Here is an 18,935-nt window from a genome sequence, read left to right as displayed (position 1 = left end):
ACTCTGCCTGTTGCTATGCTAGTCAGTTAACTTCTTTGTGCCTCCGTTTTCTGGTGCCTCCATTTTTTTTTTTCATTTGTAAGGTGGGTCTAATGACATCTGCTTCTTTGTTTCTTGTGAAGATCAACCTAGGATGAAGTGCCCAGTCTCTCTGTTACTCACCGAGAAACAGTAAGGCACACACAACCTGCAGGGGAAACTTCACGGGGGCGCAGCAGTGCAGCAGGTGTCAGGTGTCTCTTTCTCTCCCTATCACCTTCTCTCCTCTCACAACTTCTCTTTGTCTCCATCTATAAATAAATGTCTGCACCAATTAAAAAGTAAAGAAACAAATACGAGTAAACTAAAGTAAAATAAGACATGTACATATAAGGCCACCAAAATAGTGGGCTGCTTTGCCCTGTGCATGAGCCAGCTTTAACCCCTGTCCCCACTGCCCTGTGGGAAGCTTCAGTGCTGTAGTGTCCTTTTCACTCTCTCTACTTCTTTGTAAAAAAAAAAAAAAAAAAGCCATGCACATGTAGAGTCATTAAGTAAGAGATTTTTTTTTTTTTATTGCTACCAGGAATATCGCTGGGGCTTGGTGCTTACACGACAAATCTACCCTCTCAGCAGTCATCCTCCACCCCCCTTCTTATTTGATAGGGTAAAGTACCAGTTAGTTGAGAACTTGGGGAGAGAGAGAGAGAGAGAGAGAGAGAGAGAGATATCAGTGAATTCTAATCACCCTGAACTGTAAGATCTGGAATGGCAAAAATCTGGGTGGACTTTTAGTGACTTTAGTGTAATTAATGAGGCAAAATTCACATCTTAAGAACCAAAATGATCCAAATAAGAACATACAGCTCTTATGCTTGACCCACAGGCCCACAAGTAGGTAAAGATCTGCACTGGTTGAATATCAAAACTGCTCAACAGAGACAGAAATAGATGACTCCAGAGAGGGTTTAGTGAAACTGGAGGTGGGCACACTGGAGATGGGCTTGGGATGTTTAGACTTGAAAGGAAATCTTGCTTGGGAAACAGCTCAAATTAGGTAGCATTTCCCACCATTCTTATTTCTTCTTATTTACTCTATCTTTATTTTTAAAAAACATTTCTAATATATTTTATTTTATTTTAATGAGGAGATACAGAAAGAATGATATAGAGAGCAAGCACTGCTCAGCTCAGGCTTATGGTGATGATGGGGATTGAACCTGAGCCCTTTGAGCCTCAGCCATGAAAGCCGTCTGCATAATTACTATGTTCTCTCCCCACTCCCCAGTCCTCTTTTCATTTTTTATATTTAATTTATTAATAGGAGAAGAGAAGGAAAAGAGAACTAGACATCACTCTGGCACTTGCACTGCCAAGAATCAAGACCTCATTCTTGAGAGACCAGTACTCCATCCGCTATGCCACCCCACTTTCCTGATACTTCCTGCCTTATCATTAGTTTTTATTCTAGGAAGGGAGAAGGTTTGAGAAAATCCCAAGTGTACTGCCGGCACTAAGCAGATGTTTTCTGCCTGGGCCCAGCCTTCATGGTAAACTCCACCATTCACATGTGTGGGTGCTGTTGGTGCCCTTCCCATGTCCCTTGGTCCTCATGTCTACATGCACCTGCCCAGTTCTGCTGCCTACACCTGTGTCCTTGAACCTGTGGGTTTTCTCTGGCCAGTGGAGCCTGGGCTGCTGCAGTGCAGGTTAGCTAGAGGTGCTGAGGAAGTAACAGCCTTGGAGACTGGTTACGGGTCAAGGACTGGAGGGGTGGGAGGGCTCTGAGGTGGGCTGACCACTTTGAAGACTTGCAGCCTTTATTTGTCTTTCTCCCCTTCTCGGACACTTCTCTTTACCCTCTATATGCCCTGACTTCTCCCAATTCCAAACCACTTGCATTGGATTCTTTGTCAAATGGTTTGCTTTTTGAAACAACAACAATGACAAAACCTAAAAACTAACCACCAGTGCACATTTATACTTAGCATCTGGATCATGCAGGGGTGGGGGTGGGGTGAGCTATCTGGAAGAGCAACAGATATTTCTAAAGTCAGTCCCATGACTCCAGGCAGCCAGAGACGAGGTCTCCAGCATCCGGGTAATGGAGCACAGGCTCTTGTTCTTTTGCTGTTTGTCTTTGCTTCATCCCCAGGGCTGAATTGTTCCTTCAAGTCTCGGTCCCAGCACCTGTACACCAGCTGGGCTGAGTTGAGTTTGGTTCTGGAAAGACTGTATGGGCCCAAATTACAGCTGTGCCACTAACCCTGTGACAGCTCTGGACTTTAGATAATTCTTCTGCCAAAGAAGGGGACTTGAACTAGATCACCTACACACCCCCATCTACTGTTCATATTCACATACGCTGAGAAATGAGCGAGGGCAAGGTTATTACCTGAACAGGCTATTACTTGGGCAAGAGAGCTAAGACTCTCAATCATTCCATCTGAGTACGAGAAGATGCTGTTTTATGTACCCTGGCTGAAATCTGACTTAAAACCAGGCAGTTGGGGACATTAAAATAAGACCCTTCTACCTGGAGCTTAGTAATTCCACTAGAAATCATAACCTTCAAACTGAGCTTCTTCTTTGCTGTTCTTTTTTAAAAAAAAATATTTTATTTATTTATTCCCTTTTGTTGCCCTTGTTGTTTTATTGTTGTAGTTATTATCGTTGTTGTTGTTGGATAGGACAGAGAGAAATGGAGAGAGGAGGGGAAGACAGAGAGGAGGAGAGAAAGATAGACACCTGCAGACCTGCTTCACCGCCTGTGAAGCGACTCCCCTGCAGGTGGGGAGCCGGGGTTCGAACCGGGATCCTTATGCCGGTCCTTGTGCTTTGCACCACCTGCGCTTAACCCGCTGTGCTACAGCCCGACTCCCATTCTTTGCTGTTCTAACCACTCCAGCTAAGAGATTTTTAACGAGGACTTCTGGCATAATGTCTCCTCAGTGCAAATAATGGAAAAGTAAATGACATTCTGAAACGCTGACATTTCTGAACTAGAATGTCGGTGACAAGGAAAGACAAGGCAAGTTTTACTCACCGAGAAGACGAAACCACATGGTGCCTTAGGCCAAGGGTCAGCAAGCTTTTTCTGTAAAAGATTGCATAATAAATCTTGCAGGCTTTGAGGCCACAGGGTCTTTGCTGTGGAAAGAGAGGCAGTTAAGAGTTCAGAGCAGAGTGTAGGGTACCCAGGAGACAGTTTGAAATCTATAACATGAACAGCAGGTCTGCCTTGGGTAATTCTAGAACCGCTTTCTGGGTTATCTTCAAGGTAGAATCTTCCTTCTATCCTTCCTCAAAGCAGAGGCTCTCCTGGGAGCAAAGAGACAACAGGTTGCATCTGATAAATTAGCCACCACCGCCAGAGAGGGCCAGATACTATGCAAATGTGTGAGACCCTACTCACATAAAATACACAACTCCACGTTCCAGTAAGATTTTATTTGGCCTGTCCTGATCAAGTTGAACAGATTGAAAAACAAAGCATGAGTAGTAGTAACAATTCCTCTGTAGTGACAACTCTGTATGAACTCCTGGTCTGGGTCAGCTTGTTCCTTTACCAAGAAAAAGAAAGCAAAGAGAAAAAAGCAAAACCATCCTCTGAGGACAAATGGCACAAGAGGGGGGGAGACATCATCATCTTTCAAAAAAAAAAAAAAAAAAAAAAAGGAAGTCGATGCTTCATATTTACATAAGTTCCCGTTTAAAAATCAATGTGAACTTTGCCTTTAAATAGAAGCTTCTAATATGTTGCAGGTTTCAATGTATAAACCCTAGTTAGCAGATTGGAGTACTTAAGGTGCTGATGAGGTGAGGGGGAGCACAGCCCAAGGCCAGCTGGGGAACCCTCTGCTGAACAGCTTGGCTAGACTTCCCGCGGTATCTTAGTTGGGGGGCAGGGCAGAGGGAGCTGGCCAGCAGTGGAGAAACGGCAGAACATTCCAGAAGATAGGATTCTGCTACCGCAGAAAGCCTGCTGTGCAGACTCACAGCTACTTAGTTCATGTGCCAGTGCTCCTCTGGGTTTGCATTCTCCAAACTCATCCAACTGGGGAGGGAGGCAGGGTGGTAGCTCTGAATTTTTCCTTGTGGTGCCCCTTTGCTGGTGCCTGGCTCACCTGAGGACCTTTGTTCGCAGTTGCCACTCTACCATTTAAACCTTCCTATCTTTCTGTAGCCCTGGGCCCCGAGGTCATGCTCCCCAGTGTGCTTCTTTAGAGCTAGGGCTAGGTGGAGGCTCAGTGTCAAGGTCAGGGTTAATAGGTGACAGGCAAGTGGGAAAGCACCTCTCCTAAGCACTCTTCCCTGGGTGGCTTGCAGAGGAGTGTATAAGGGTGGTGAGATTCTTGGAACTGCTGTCTTCACACTCACCAGAATGGACAGGTGTCCCCAGGGCAACTAGGGCTGTGTCTCTGAGTCACTGAAGGGCGGCAAAGTGCATAGGAAGGAAGCTCTGGAGGAGGTGGTGCAAGGCCTGGGAGAAGGAGCTTCTGGAGCTGCTCGCCCACAGACTCCAGCTGGTCAGCTCTACCAGGGTTTCAGAGGTGCAGGGCCAATGCAAGGCGCGGCCAGCGACAGTGTTTAACTACTTGAGAAGTCAGAAATGATATGCTTGGTGACTCAGGGAGAGAAACTGGCCCAGTTTCCAATTTGGAGATAGAAGGAACACTGCTCAGAGTGAAAGAGCATGGTGCCGGTCTGCAGGTGATGGGCAGGGAAGACACATCTTGGACTCAGTTTTCCGAGTGACTACCAGAACCACCCCAGCAGAGGAAGATAATGTGTGGTGACCCAGGAAACTGGGATGCAAGGCTCGTCCCAACCCTGACCTTCAGGGTCTCTTTTGGTCTTTCTAAACCTCACTGTCCTTCCTCATCGGTCACCCAAGGCCAGTTGGATGAGAGGTTTCAACACTAAGCCTGCAAGCTTCCTCCGCACCTGGCCACCCAGGGAGGGCCTGCCGACTCTAGTTTTAGCCCAGAGGAAAGATCCTCCCCCTTCACTTCAACTGCCTCCTCCTCTCTCACGCCCCAACTAGGCTACAACGCAAACTCACTCCCAGAGCTTAAAGGCTAAGTTATTAAGGCAGTTTAAGAAAACGGACATTCCTCTCGCTCCTGGGATCCTGGCTGTGTTCTGCTGACCCCAAGGCAGCAGAGAGGGGACAGGAGGGACGGCGGAGGTTGCCAGCAAGGCGGCCCCATGGCGTCAGGCCTGGTTTTTCGTGGGCGCGGGCTCCCTGGAGTGCCTTCCTCTGCCCTCACCACCTCTCTTTGGAGAAGGCCTCAGTCTGCACCAGGTCGCCCGGGTGCTCGGCGAGGCAGGCGCCGTTGAGGTCGCCCAGTTTACTGTCCGGCAGGTCCTCGGGCTTGGTGCACAGCTTCAGGGCGCGCGAGATGAACACGTCCAGGTCGAACTGGGGACTGGCGCCGCCGCCGTCGAGGGGGGCCCGGCGGGCGGGCGGGGAGGCCGCCAGGGGGCGCTCGGGGTCGGCGGGGGGCGGGCTGGCGCGCTCGGCCCCGCCCTGGGTGCTCTTGACCCACTGCGCGATCTCCAGGAAGAGGCTGGCGGGCTCCTCCCCGCGCGCCCCGGGCTCGCCGCCCGCCCCCGCCGTCGAGGGGGGCGCGCCGGCCGCCTGCTTCCAGTGCGACAGGTCGAGGATGAGCTTGGGCTCCGAGTAGTGGTGAGGCTTGCTGTCGCGCCACAGCAGTTTGTCCAGGTAGGACGGCGACCCCACCTTGTAGTCGCAGGAGCGCCCGTAGTCGGCCTCGAAGGCGCGCTCCATGGACGAGTGCGACTGCTCCAGGAAGCGCTCGGAGCTGCTGTGCGAGTCCTTGCGCGGGTCCACCTGCACGTCCTCCGCCAGCGGCCCCGAGCCGGCGCGCGGGTCGCGCTGCACCTCGCTGGCGTCCTGGCACCGGTCTGGCCGCCACTCCAGGTCCGACGACAGGCTCACGGGGTACCTGCGTGGGTGCAGAAGGAAGCAGGATCGGATTTCCAGGCCTATGGCTTGACAGAGGTGTGGGGGCTAGATGGACTCATACACCCTGATCCTCTTCTGCACCCCAGGGATCCCCTGTGAGCCACCCCCCTCCCCGCCCCTCCCTCCAACTCCTGTGCTTTCCACCTGAAGGGGGGCGGATAAGGAAATGGTGTCGCCTCATCTTGGATGGAGATTGAAAGCATCATGTTAAGTGACATAAACTAAAAAGAGAAGGATGAATATACCAAGATGATCTCACTCATACATTGAACTTCACAAGCAAGGGCAGAAAAGGGAAAAAGCAAAGTTTGGTGTGTCGCACCAAAGCAAAGGACTCTGGGGAAGGCAGGCAGGGAAGGAGCTGGGTGTGTATGTAGGTGTGTACGGGGGAGGGGGCTCTGGGGTCCTAGTGCATGATGCTGCAAAAGGACCTAAGTTGGGGGGTGAGTGTAAGCAGACATCTAGTATGGAGGCGATGAGAAACTGTATTCATGTGTCAACAGTTGTACTGTACACCACTAGCCTTTTGTTTTAATAAAATTATTAAAACAAAAGGGAAATGGTGAGCCCAGACTGCTGAGTTAGAGGAGTTGATTGGATCCATCCAGGTATTTGTTAATATTCAATAACCTTTGGTTATTTCTTGAGCACTTACTATGTGCCAGGCATCGTCACCAGACACAGAAATGAGCAAAATGACAAACTCCCTGCCCTTTGGATCATCTTGTGCAGTGCTCCCCAATTGTGCGCATGTGCACAGATTACTCGGTGACCTCACTCAAATGCAGACTCTGAACCCCTCCCTGCTGGGGCAAGCTGAATGTGGATCTGAGAGGGAGAGGATGGGGGTTTGGGGTAGTCTGTATTTCTAATAGGTTTCCAGGTACTGCTGCCTTCTTGGCCCACACTTGGAGAAGCAAGGCCCTAAGGAGTACTTCTCAGCTCTGACTGGGGCTGAGAATCATCTGGGGTGGGGGGTTAAAAATAGAATATCCCCCTCTCCTCAATTCTAATGCAGCCTGTCTGGACTGGGGAAGGGGCTTTGCATCAGTAAGGTTTCAGAGCTTCTCCTAATGATACCAAGGTTGATCCAGGGCCAGAACTCTTGTCCTGGATCCTTGGCAGCACTGTGTAGACACAGAGCAGATGGGGTCTGTGGAAAGATGCCACCTTCAGGAAAGGCCATGGCATTCTGCCTGCTGTCGACTGTCCTGCAGCCACAGTGGATGAAGTAAGCTAGCCGAAAGCAAATGAAGTGCAGGGCTCTCTCTGAGCCTGCATTCTCTGCAGAGTGGAGGGGGGGGGTAGGAATGGGGGCAGGGAGCACACAGGAGGCAGCAGCTAGCAGCCACCTGGTCTGGAACAGGACACCTGCATGCACACAGGAGAAACCACAGGGCATGAGGGTTTGGCTGTGTGAAGAGACAGGCTGGTAGCAGTGGCCCACATGATGACGATATCAGGGGAGGAGGCCTTCCCAGAGGGGGACCTGCCTCCTCCCATGGAGACCCTCAAGGTGACTGAAATTTCTTGAAGGGAGAACTGAAGAAGACTGTCATCTTTATTACACACTGATGGTGTCTCCAAATTGGAGACTGGTGGAAGGACTTTCCATACTGGGAAAGCTCTAGAAGTGGCCAAGGATATGGTACATGAAGGGAAGGACCCTGGTTCCCCAGCCCATTAGCACTAATGGACAGCTCCCAATTAGCCTGGCATCAGCCCCAAGTCACAGCCCTAATATTCCTAGGGTGAAATTTGCTGAGTGAAGGCCTTGTGTCTCCAGCTGCAGTAGGGGTGGGTGGAGGAGGCCGTGGGGACATGGCCAAGGGCAGGCCTAGCATGGACTTGGCAGAAGAGAGTCTTCATTAATCTGCTGGCAACCCTCAATCACAACAAGCAACAGCAACAAGCCCCAAACCTGTCCCCAAAATAGCCACAATGCCCTGGCCCTCCCTCGGTGACATCTTTACTCTGCAGCCATAATCTGCCAAGTGACTGAAGCAGAGAAATTGCTCATCTGTCACTTATGTAACTGGCCGTCACATTCCTACCACGAGCAGTGGGGCTCCCACCAAGCCCTCCCCCCCCACACAACTCCAGTTGCTAAGCCCTCGACTTTTGTTTCTAAACTGAGCGGCTCCTGGTGCTCCTCCCAGGATGAGCAGATGGTGATGATACACAACTGTTTAGCTGTGTGATCTGCAGACATCAGAACAGGAAGGGACCCAAAAGATGATCACAGGCCTACACAGACAGTGCTTTAAAAAAAAGTATCTCCCACCTCTCTGACTCGGTGGTGGTGACTTTCCAGGGACACTAGGTTGAGAAGGATTCTGAGGCTCAGCCCAGTTTGGCAGGAGTGAGGTCTGGGGCTGCTTAGCAGGGTCTGGTGTGGGTGCAGAGTAGCAGAGGCTCCATGTGGTGGACAGGGACTAGCTGTGCGGCTCAATGGCCTTCTGCAACTGCTCTGTGTGAGTGGAAGTGGTGACAGTGCTCTATTTGCACTGGTGCCCTTTCTTTCCTTTTTTCCCCCTCCCTTTTATTTGCCACCAGGGTTATCCCTGGGGCTCAGAGTCTGCATGAGAAATCCACCACTCCCAGTGGCCAGTTCTTTCTTTTTTTTCTTTTCTATTTTTATTTGATAGGACAAAGAGAAGTTGAGAGAGGAAGGGACCATAGGGAGAGACCTGCAGACCTGCTTGACCACTTGTAAAGCACCCTCCCCTCCCCCTGGCAGGTGGGGAGCTTGGGCTCAAACCTTGGTCCTTGCACAACTGGCTGTGTCACCACCCAGACCCCCCCCCCCCACACACACACACACATACACTTTGTCCCCCAAGTGCAGATTCCCAGTCCGGGCAGGGAGCTACTGCTGCTGGTAGACCTGGGTGGGGAGGGAGTGAATGGCAGCTGTCGCACAAAGGGAAGGCCCCTGGTGCGCAGAAGGCTTCCTGCCAGTCACCTATTGGGAACTGGGAGTGTCTGAGGACAAGGTGTGTGTGGGGGGGGAGCATCCTGTAGACAACTTGGGAGCCAGAAAGAAAGGTCCCAGAGGACCAGGACCGGAGACAGTAGGGAAATGGGAGGATGGAGATGTGGGCTCAGGAGGCTGAGCCCGAGCCCCGTCACACCTGTCCCAGGCAGAGAGCTGGCTCTGGCTGGCGGCCATCAGCAGGATGTCGTCCATCTCGTCCTCGATGCGGAAGGGGTGCTGCGAGGTGGGCTCGTCCTCGGGGCATGAGTAGGGGCTCATGTAGGGGTGCTGCAGCCCCATCTCAGCTGTGAGCCGATCCATGGGGTTAAAGGTCAGGATCTTCTCCAGAAAGTCGATGGCTGTTGGGGGCAAAGCAGGTCAAAGTTGGGGACTGGCCAGCAGGGGGCCACTCCCAGTCTGTGTACTTTGCACTCAAGGAAAGGAGTGCTGGGGGCAGGAGGTGTTCTCACTAGCCTCAAGAAACACTCAGATCAGGCACTGCAGTTTTGACTTCACACTTTTAACCCACAGAGATTCAGGGGTTGAGTGACTTGCTTCAAGTTACTGTGGGTTAGAGGGGGGCCAGGACTGGGACTCTGATCTGGGCTGAATGTTTCTGGCACAGGAATTGGGGTGCATAGAGTTTATGTGACCACAATCCCAGGGAACAGTGACAGCAGAGCAGGAAAGGGGCCCCCAGAAGGTATGCAGTGAGCAGGACCCTGCAAGGGGGCTCAGTTCCATTGTAGATCTCTAGCAGTGTGGGACACACCTTGGAGGCGGTTCCATGCTGGCTTTCCATCACTGTCATGTATGTGTAACTTGTTGAGTCTGCCTCGTGGGCTGGGAACCCTCTCTTCCCATGTGCCACTGGTACAGAGCTTTACTGCAAAGCCTAACAGATGAAAGGTGTGGTGGGTATGTGTGTGTGGTGGTGAGGTGGGGGAGGGGAGGACAGGAGGAGCCCTGTTCTCTAAGTTCTGAGTTCTCTACCAGATGTTGCCCTTGGAACCTCACAAAAGCCAACAGGCCTGTTGTTGAAGGTATTCATCAGCCTGGTTGAAGCCCCCCCTGCAGCCTGCAGGGGTGGTCCTGAGCAGCTGGAACCTGGGGATGGGTGGGGCCACTTTCCCCTTATAGGAATAACCAGGGCCATTGAACAGTGGCTGTGTTCTGACTAGTAGGAATGCATGTCAAGATTTCAGCGGCTGGCAGGCATGAGGAGTGGGCACTGACTGAGCAGCTATGAAGTACCCTTTCCCTGAGCAGGGCCAGTGCCCACCGCCCTTTGAGCTGGCTGCTGGGTGCTACTGGGGCCAGATGCAGCTGGCGTGACTTCTCAGCACCAGAGGCTCTGCTTGACTTGGCTCATCAGGCCATACCAGACATAGGAAGCAGAAAGACAGCTGAGCTTCAAGGCCTCAGCTGCTGTTCCTCAGAGGGACTCTGGATGGGCTCAGCTCCCACCATCTCCCTGCCCCTCACACCATCATCCCTGGCTCACTTTGCAGGAAAATTCATCAATGATTCAAGAAATCTATGGCTTCTGAAGGTCACTGGCCTCCCAGGAGGATATAGAGCTACTTGGTAATCCTAGTCTGAAAGATCACTCAGCAGCAGCAACTCTGATCACTCCCTGCCCTCAAGCTCTGGAGGGCCCAGAGCATGGTTTCAAGCTCAGGGCTGCAGACCTAATGGAGGCTCAGCCACACCAAGTCCCAGAACTGGGAAGAAATAGGTGTGTGGGACAGGGCCAGCTGTCACTGCCTAGCTCCAGTCTGGACGATCCCACCAATTCTCTGGCCTGGCCTGCCCATCTCACTATACCTTTTTCCCCTGGGGAATAAGCCCAGGCATTCTCACATGCACCGTGCCACTAAGGCCCAGGCATTCTCACATGCACCGTGCCACTAAGTGCCCTCCATGCTGTCTTGGGCTTCCCAGCCAGTTTTCTAGCTCCTTGCCTGTTTCCTTCCTTCGTTCCTTCCCTCTTCCTCCTCTCCCTCCCTTCTTTTCTACCAGGGTTATTGCTGGGGCTCTGTGCCTGCATGACTCCTCTCTTCCCAGCAGTCATGTTTTCTGTCTTTTTAAAGTTTTATTTATTTTTTTATAGAGAATGGAGAGTCGGGGCCTGGCGGCAGTGCACCAGGTTAAGCGCACATAGTACGAAGCACAGGGTCCCATGCAAGGATCCTGGTTTGAGCCCCCGGCTCCCCTCCTGCAGGGGGGTTGCATCACATGCGGTGAAGCTGGTTTGCAGGTGTCTATCATTCTCTTTCTCTATCTTCTCCTCCTCTCTCAATTTCTTTCTGTCCTATCTAATAAACAATGGAAAAAATGGCCGCCAGGAGAAGTGGATTCATAGTGCTGGCACTGAGCTCCAGCAATAACCCTGGAGGCAAAAAAAAAAATGCATAGAAGGAGAGGGAGAGACCAAGAGACTCCTGCAGCACTGTTCCACTGTTTATCAATTTTTCCTCTTGCAGGTGGGTCAATCACAGTAATGTGTACATTCTACTGGGTGAAGCACCACGATGTTGGGTAGTATGCCACCTCCCCCTGGCTTCTGCTTAACCATATGCCTACATAGGGATTTACTGAACCCATTCAAAGCTTTGGTCTATTTACATAAATCACTTTTACATTTACATAAAGCACTCCCTCCAGGGCATTGGTGGTTCAGTGATAGGATTCTCGCCTGTTCCGCCCCCTCCTTGTCACACTCTGATATTCACCAGTCACTTTTCTCCCCACCTCTCTATATCACATCCTGTTTCCACCCTACTTGGAGAGTATAAAAACAGCTGCTCTTCTGATTAAAGACACTTGGAAATTGCTTTCCGGCTCCGAGAGTTCCAGAGTGTATCTCCTGCAGAAGTTAGTGCAGCACGAGTTCCTGATCCCTCCCACGCAGCAGCCTAGATAGGCTCCAGTTGAGTTCTCTCCAAGCCAGAGAGCACTAGCTCGGGAAGAAGTACCCTCAGGCTATCCCGGCACCACCCATCCCCCAATTTTCTTACTCTGTGTCCTTAGAATGAGAAAGAGAGGAAGAGACACCAATATACCACACTGCTCCATCATCCATGAGTCCCCTCCCTCCACTGGTGCTGCCCATGTGGCTTCCTTGTGGTGTTGGGATTGAAGCCAGGTCCTCACATGATAAGGCATGTATTCTACCTACTGTTTCCTGACCCCCATATTTCATTCTTTGGACTCCTTTGGCCCCATCTATTATTAATACATTAAAACTTTTGGCAAAGAACTGAGAGAGTTAACACACTCCACACTGACGGCATCACCATCATATTCCTGAAAGGCCTAGTGAGCAGTGAAGCTGGAAAGCATTAGTCCTGAAGGTCGCAGTGAAGGTGAACATCCCCTCTCTCCACTTACTGACAGCATGTGCTCTAGCTAGTGCTCAGACACTCCCGGGAATCCCCAGGGGGGAGAAAGTCTCCCCTAAGGTCAGTCCTAAATCTGTCCCCTTTCACCATCACCCCAGAGCCTGACTCCGCCTTCAGCAGTCTCCACAGGGGCATGCCTCCCCACCCCCGGGCTCAGCCCCTCCAGTTCATGTCCTACATGAAACCTTTTCTCTCCCTGGCACAAGCCCTGGCACAAGCCCTGGCACCTCCTAAACACCTCCAAAACACACTCATATAGTCATTGGCCCTTTGGAATATAACTAAAATAGTACTACTAACTATCTACAAAACAGAGACCCCAAATCTTCATCTGCACTATTCCAGCCTTTAGGTTCATGATTAATCAACAATTTGCTTGGATTTATATGTTATTTTTTCTTTCAGCCACCAGGTTCCAGATGCTACCGTGATGCCAACCGGACTTCCCTGGGCAGACAAGCCCACCAATGTGTCCTGGAGCCTGCTTCTCCAGCTTCCCGCCCCACTAAGGAAAGAGAGAGACAGGCTGGGAGTATGGATCAACCTGTCAATGTCCATGTTCAGCGGGGAAGCAATTACAGAAGCCAGACCTTCCATCTTCAGCATCCCATAATGTCCCTTGGTCCATGCTCCCAGAGGGGTAAGAAATAGGAAAGCTATCAGGGGAGGGGATGGGATACAGAGTTCTGGTGGTGGGAATTGTGTGGAGTTGTAACCCTCTTATCCTGTGGTTTTTGTCAGTGTTTCCTTTTATAAATAAAAACTATGTGTGTGTGTCACACACACACACACACACATATAGAGAGAATATGTTTTGACTTCTTTTTTATTTGATAAGAAACTGATCTTGGGACTTAGAAATGACTCACCAGAAGGTCACAACATACTTTACCATACACAAGGACCCAGGTTCAAGGCCCCTGAATGCTCCCACCACATGGGACCACCCAACAAAAGAAACTTTACTGGGGGTGGAATGATATTTCTCTTTCTTCCTCTCTGTCTCTATTTGGAGACAAAACAGAACAAAAAACTAAAAATACAATCTGCCATAATTGGCAGAATTTTGCATGTGTGAAGCTCCAGCAAAGACCTGGCTGCAAAAAGCCAAACACAGGCAAACAAAGCAAAACTTATTTGCATCATTGAGAATTCGGGGTCACTGTCAGGAGTGACTGAACCTACATCCTATCTAACATAGGGGCATCCTGGTAGCATGAAGCCCAGTGCTAGTTTAACAGGTGAGGTGACAGGGCAGCGTCCTAGACCAAGGGCTTTACAAATGCCATACTGCTCGTGGTCACAATTACCTCACTGATGTATCTTGTTTTTTCAGCAGAGCAGTGCTTTGGTTTATGGTGGTACGGAGGATTGAACCTGTGACCTGGGAGCCTCAGGCAGCAGAGTCTGTTTGCATGTCCATCCTGCTGTCTTCCCCAGCCTTGTTATCTATTCTTAAACAATTCTCCAAACTCAACTCTATGCTGATGTCAAACTGCTCTCTCTTACCTGTCTACTCCATGTCTCGTGTGACTAGACCCTAATAAATTCATTGCCCTTTAAAAAAAATCAAAGTGCATATTGTCTGTCCACACAGTGACTTCCCCAGGCTGGGAGTAGCCAGGGCAGATGGCTATGGCAGGGGGCCCTTGATTCCATGCCTACACGTCTAGGGAGTGTGCTTGGCCTTTGGTCCTGCGGAGGAGACCACCTATGCGACCCCCCAGAAACCCCAGATGAAAGCCAGGTGCAGCCTGCAGACTCCGTACCGTCACTGTTCACCTCAGGGAGCAGCTTGCGCAGTGGCCGCTTCACCTCCCAGGTGTGGCTGACAAAGGAGGGCATGACCCTGAGCAGCTCGTCCTTGTCCTCCTCTCGGATAACAGGGATGGTCTCCAGGATGAGCTGCATCTGCTCCAGCTCGTGAGCCCCTGGGAAGGAAACACCAGATGGTCAGCTGTGTTGCCCAGAGCTGGGTGTTGAGAAGCCCCGAGCCACTCCAGGAGGCCTGGCCTGCAGGGCTGACAGGACATGGGAGAGTGGGGGCTATGCTGGGCTGGGAGCCAGTAGCTTGCACAGAGCTCTTTGCTCTGCCACTGACTTGCTGGGTGACTGTGGGCGGGTTGCTTGGCCTTGTGGGACTTGCTTCTGTCAAATGCCTCCCTCTGGGATGGACCAGTGGCTTGGTTGAGAGCTTTCCAAACTTCTTCCTGCATGCCTCTCGGCACACTCTTTGCCCCATTGGACAAAGGAGTGACTTCAGGGCTAAGAGGGTCCTGCTAAGGATACCGGTTAGGAGGGGGGAAATCAGAAATCATCAGTTAGAAGTGGTATGTATCGGGAGTCAGGCGGTAGCGCAGTGGGTTAAGCACAGGTGGCGCAAAGCGCAAGGATAGGTGTAAGGATCCCGGTTCAAGCCCCCGGCTCCCCACCAGCAGAGGAGTCGCTTAACAGGCAGTGAAGCAGGTCTGCAGGTGTCTTTCTTTCTCTCCCCCTCTGTCTTCTCCTCCTCTCTCCATTTCTCCCTGTCCTATCCAACAACGATGACATCAATTACAATAACAATAACTACATCAACAATTAAAAAAGAAGTGGGAAGTACCTTAGCATGCTTGTCTCCTATGGGCAGAGGGAAAAGACAGATATGCCAGGCTAGTGGGGATATCATGGGGGCATTGGGTGGAGACAAGCATTTGTTCATTCATTCATTCATTCATTCATTCATTCATTCATTCAACACAATAGTAACTTACATCTTCCCCCTGGCAGGCATCAGCTGGCTGCTGGGTGTGAATCCTGTTTGTGTCACTCAGGTCTGTCTCCTTGCTGCTCCTCTCTGACTTCCTCTCTGTTCTCACCTCCATTCCTCCCATTTATCCCTGCGCTTTGTCTTTTTACTCACCTCGGCAGAGTTAAATACACAGCCAAACTGTTGCTATCCCTAGAAGATCCCTGATCCTCTCCCTGTCCCCGCTCCAGCTACTCAGAGAACCTTCCCCTTACTGCCAGTGCTCAGGGATCCCAGTGGGCCAGAGGCTAGTGGTGAGCACCCCTCCCCATGAGTACTGCTGTTGAATGCACCTGCAGCCCCAGCATGCACCTGGAGGAGTTCCTTTGACCTCTCTGCAGTGAGTGCCTGCAGGGGTTCACCTGGGACTCTGGGAACCCCTATGGGGGTCTCCTCACCAAATGAGCTCTCCAGAGGCAGGGAGCAAAGAAGAGGAAGGGACTGAGCTTATAGGACTGGCATATCTAACAGTCCATCTCAAAGTGTCCGAGGGCAAGTGGACCCCAGAGTTCCAAAACCCATCTACTCAACGGCTATTTGCAGTATTTCACCCGCCATGCCAGCAAGGTGTCACAAAGTAGTGCCATTAAAGCTCCAGGTGTAACTGCAGAGAGAAAGGCCAGCCTGTTTTGTGGCTAGCAGATTTGGAGCACACAGTTCTTCCTTCTCATAGACCTCAGTCGCAGAGGAGGGTGAGGGGGCGAACAACGTACCTGCAAAGAGCATCCTCCCCGTGAGCATCTCTGCCAGGATGCAGCCAGCCGCCCACATGTCAATGGCTTTGGTGTAGTTGTTAGGGGACAGGAGCAGGCGTGGTGAACGGTACCACTTGGTGACCAACCCCTCAGACAGATACCCCTGGAAGACAAAAACCCCACTCTGCTGGTCAGTCCCTAGCAGATACCCTCTCCCAGGCCTCCTCGTTTCCCTACAGGTGGAGACAGCTCCCCAACCCCAACTCCCAGTCCCCATTCAAGAACCTTCCACTCGTTCAGCCTGTTGAGGCGGCTTAGCTGGAGGGAATCGGAATACCTGTGAGGCTTAAAGGCTTTGGTGGGGAGGGGTATTATTTTTATTGCTACCAGAGTTACTGCTAGGTTTCAGTAACTGTGTGACACCACTGCTCCTGGTAGCCTCCCCCCCTTTCTTTCCTTTCGGTTGAGAGACACAGAGAGACAGAGAGACAGAGACAGAAAGAGAAAGGACAGACATCATGGTATCACTCCACCACTGGTGAAGTTTCACACTTTGAAGGCATGCCATTGGCTTGAGGTGGGAGAATCTTATGAGATCCTGGAATTTTTCTCTTTAGAAAAGGATCCAGTGGTGACCTGGGAAGTGGTGCAGAGGATAATGTGCTGGACTAGCAACCAAGAGGCCTCAAGCTCACTCTCTGGCATTGCATGTACCACAGTATCACTCTGGTTCTCTCTCTCTCTCTCATGTTGGTATGCATGAGACCCCTTCTGTTTCATTTGGTTTAAATCCCCCCTGCTTAACACTATTCTATTTACATAACCACTTCATTCTATTTACATAACCACTGTTAACAAGTTCCACCCTCCCTCCAGGGCATTTGTGGTTCAGTGATAGGATTCTCGCCTGCTCTACCCCCTCTTTGTCACACTCTGATTTTCACCAGTCACTTTTCTCTCCACCCTCTCTATGTCACATCCTGTTTCCACCTTACTTGGCAAGTATATATAAAGACAGCATTGTGAGTTTTACAGTACTGTACTTTGAGTTTAACTTAGCTCGTCTTAGATTGTGCTGCGTCCTGCATGAATAAAGAGATACTGCCTACAGCTCAACCATGAGTCCCTGGTTGTCTGTTACCCGCCCGTGAAGCCAGCCCGGCGAAAACAACATAACCCATCGAAACAACACACACACACACACACACACACACACACACACACACACACACACACACACACACACACACACAGTCTTTAAAAAGGGATCCAAGATACTACCATTTTATTTATACTTTACCAGTTACTGTGTTTACCACAGATTATTTTAATGAGTTAACATTGGTTCACATTATTGTGATTATGCTTCAGGAATGGAAATGTCTCTTCAAGAGCAAGTTCTCAAACCAAGACTGGCCACCAAAAGTGCTGGTAATATCTCTCCACTACTATATATTGAATTTCCTGTACTCTTAGTTTCCCCTTCAATCTCCCCCTCTGGTAACCTCTCTTTTGTAGTTAACATTTAGGGGATAAATTTTAGGTCTGGGCTTTTTCCCCCCACTGTCAAGGTCTCACTGCTCTGGATGATTGTTTTTTTTTTTTTTCTTTGACATAAAGAGAGAAAGATATGACAGAAAAAGCAAAAGTAAGAGGGAGGGAGTGAGGGGGGGGGGAAAGGCCTCCATAGCACCAAAGCTTCTCCCCTGTGGGCGGGGGGCTGGGCTTGAACCTAGGTCCTGCTCATGACAAAGCAGGTACCCTCCCCAGCTGAGCTATCTTGCTGAGATCAGTTTTGTCTGTCCCCTTGTTCTTTATGTTCTATGTTTAAAGGTATATATACATGCTTTCCCCAACTGATTTGATGTAACTATGCAGAGCAAATCTGCCCTTATCTAGTTAAGAGGATGGATAACTTGAAGCCATACTCAAGTTCATTATCACCACCAATGGGGTAAGGATGGATGAAACACAGGAACTGCCTCTAGCCAGTGGCTGAGTCTCAGCAGTAGCCACACATACATATCAAAGCAAGCCAGCTGCTTTGGTGCTGATGATTATGATGACTGCCACAAATGGCAGATGCTAAGTTCCTGTTGAGAATGGAGAAAGCCAGCTTCATGCAGGTGCAAGTGAAGGGCAGATGGAAATAGCCCTCATCGTAGGGTGCGTGCAGAATGACTATTTACTAAAGAGGTAAACATTCTTGCTGAGTTCAGCCACTGTTCACTGTCTTGTGCTCTGGGAAGGAGTCCTCATTGCAGAATCTAGTGGTGCCACTGGTGTTTTTTTTTTTAAATTTTTTTTAGTGATTTAATATTGATTTATAAAATTACATGTCAACAGGAGTATAATTTCACACCATTCTCACCACCAGAGTTCTGAATTTTCAGTCTCCCACTGCAAGCCACCACAGTTTCCCTAAGGTTGTAGACACGGGCCAACCATCATTTCTACAACTATCTGTCCACATTCATACATAATTGCCACCCTTTTCTTCCAGATAACAATCATCTCTTCCACTCCAAGCCACTCATGACAACATAACTACCTGCATATGTCTCTCTCTTTTTCCTCCTCTCTCTCTGGGTGCTGATGTTTTCACAGAGAGGAAAACACACCCAAGCAACTGAGAACTTGTTCTCTACATAATTCAGAAAGCGGGACCTGGGGAATGTCCACAAGGATTACCTGGAATTCTAATGTGAGAACACAGATCCATTGATAGCCATGAATTATCACATTATTTCCTCTCCCCTGTGTGTGAGACTGACACACACACACACACACACACACACACACACACACACACACAATTTTTTTTCAGATGAGTGTCTCAAATTGGTAGAAGGAAGGAGGAATAGAGGAAAATACTCCTTAGCTGGAGATGAGTATATTTACCTGTTCCCAGGTTTGTTTCAGTAGAAGCAAACACCTTGCATTTTTTAAAATAATGTCTCTCTCTTTCTTTTTCCTTTGTACTTTTGCATGTATACAGCCTATAGATGGAGATCCTCACACCCACCTAACTTACGCTCAGGACAACCTCCCAACCAGGAGCTTCTAGGTTGCTGTCTAGAGAAGCAGAAGTGGGTAGTTG

General features: G+C 50.2%; 1 protein-coding gene across 7 annotated transcripts in view; it reads right to left on the bottom strand.

Annotated features, from left to right (window-relative positions):
• Window positions 1–3,410: 3,410 nt before the first annotated feature.
• Window positions 3,411–18,935, bottom strand: part of MAPK4 (mitogen-activated protein kinase 4) — a 177,676-nt gene continuing 162,151 nt past the window's right edge. For 5 of the 7 annotated variants that reach the window (XM_060173882.1, XM_060173884.1, XM_060173880.1 and 2 more), the window contains 4 exons: window positions 15,854–15,998; window positions 14,122–14,283; window positions 9,106–9,307; window positions 3,411–5,951 (listed from right to left, as the gene is read on the bottom strand). In XM_060173882.1, the coding sequence (XP_060029865.1) occupies window positions 5,249–5,951; window positions 9,106–9,307; window positions 14,122–14,283; window positions 15,854–15,998 (1,212 nt within the window). In that variant the 3' untranslated portion in view covers window positions 3,411–5,248. Of the gene's footprint in view, window positions 5,952–8,742; window positions 8,957–9,105; window positions 9,308–14,121; window positions 14,284–15,586; window positions 15,745–15,853; window positions 15,999–18,935 lie in introns of those variants that run through there. The other 2 variants (XM_060173885.1, XM_060173886.1) reach the window with 2 other exon arrangements.

This window comes from Erinaceus europaeus, chromosome 15 (genome assembly GCF_950295315.1).
Source record: "Erinaceus europaeus chromosome 15, mEriEur2.1, whole genome shotgun sequence".
Taxonomy (NCBI): domain Eukaryota; kingdom Metazoa; phylum Chordata; class Mammalia; order Eulipotyphla; family Erinaceidae; genus Erinaceus; species Erinaceus europaeus.
Note: the sequence above shows the minus strand (reverse complement) of the source record. Positions and strands in the feature narration are given on the sequence as shown.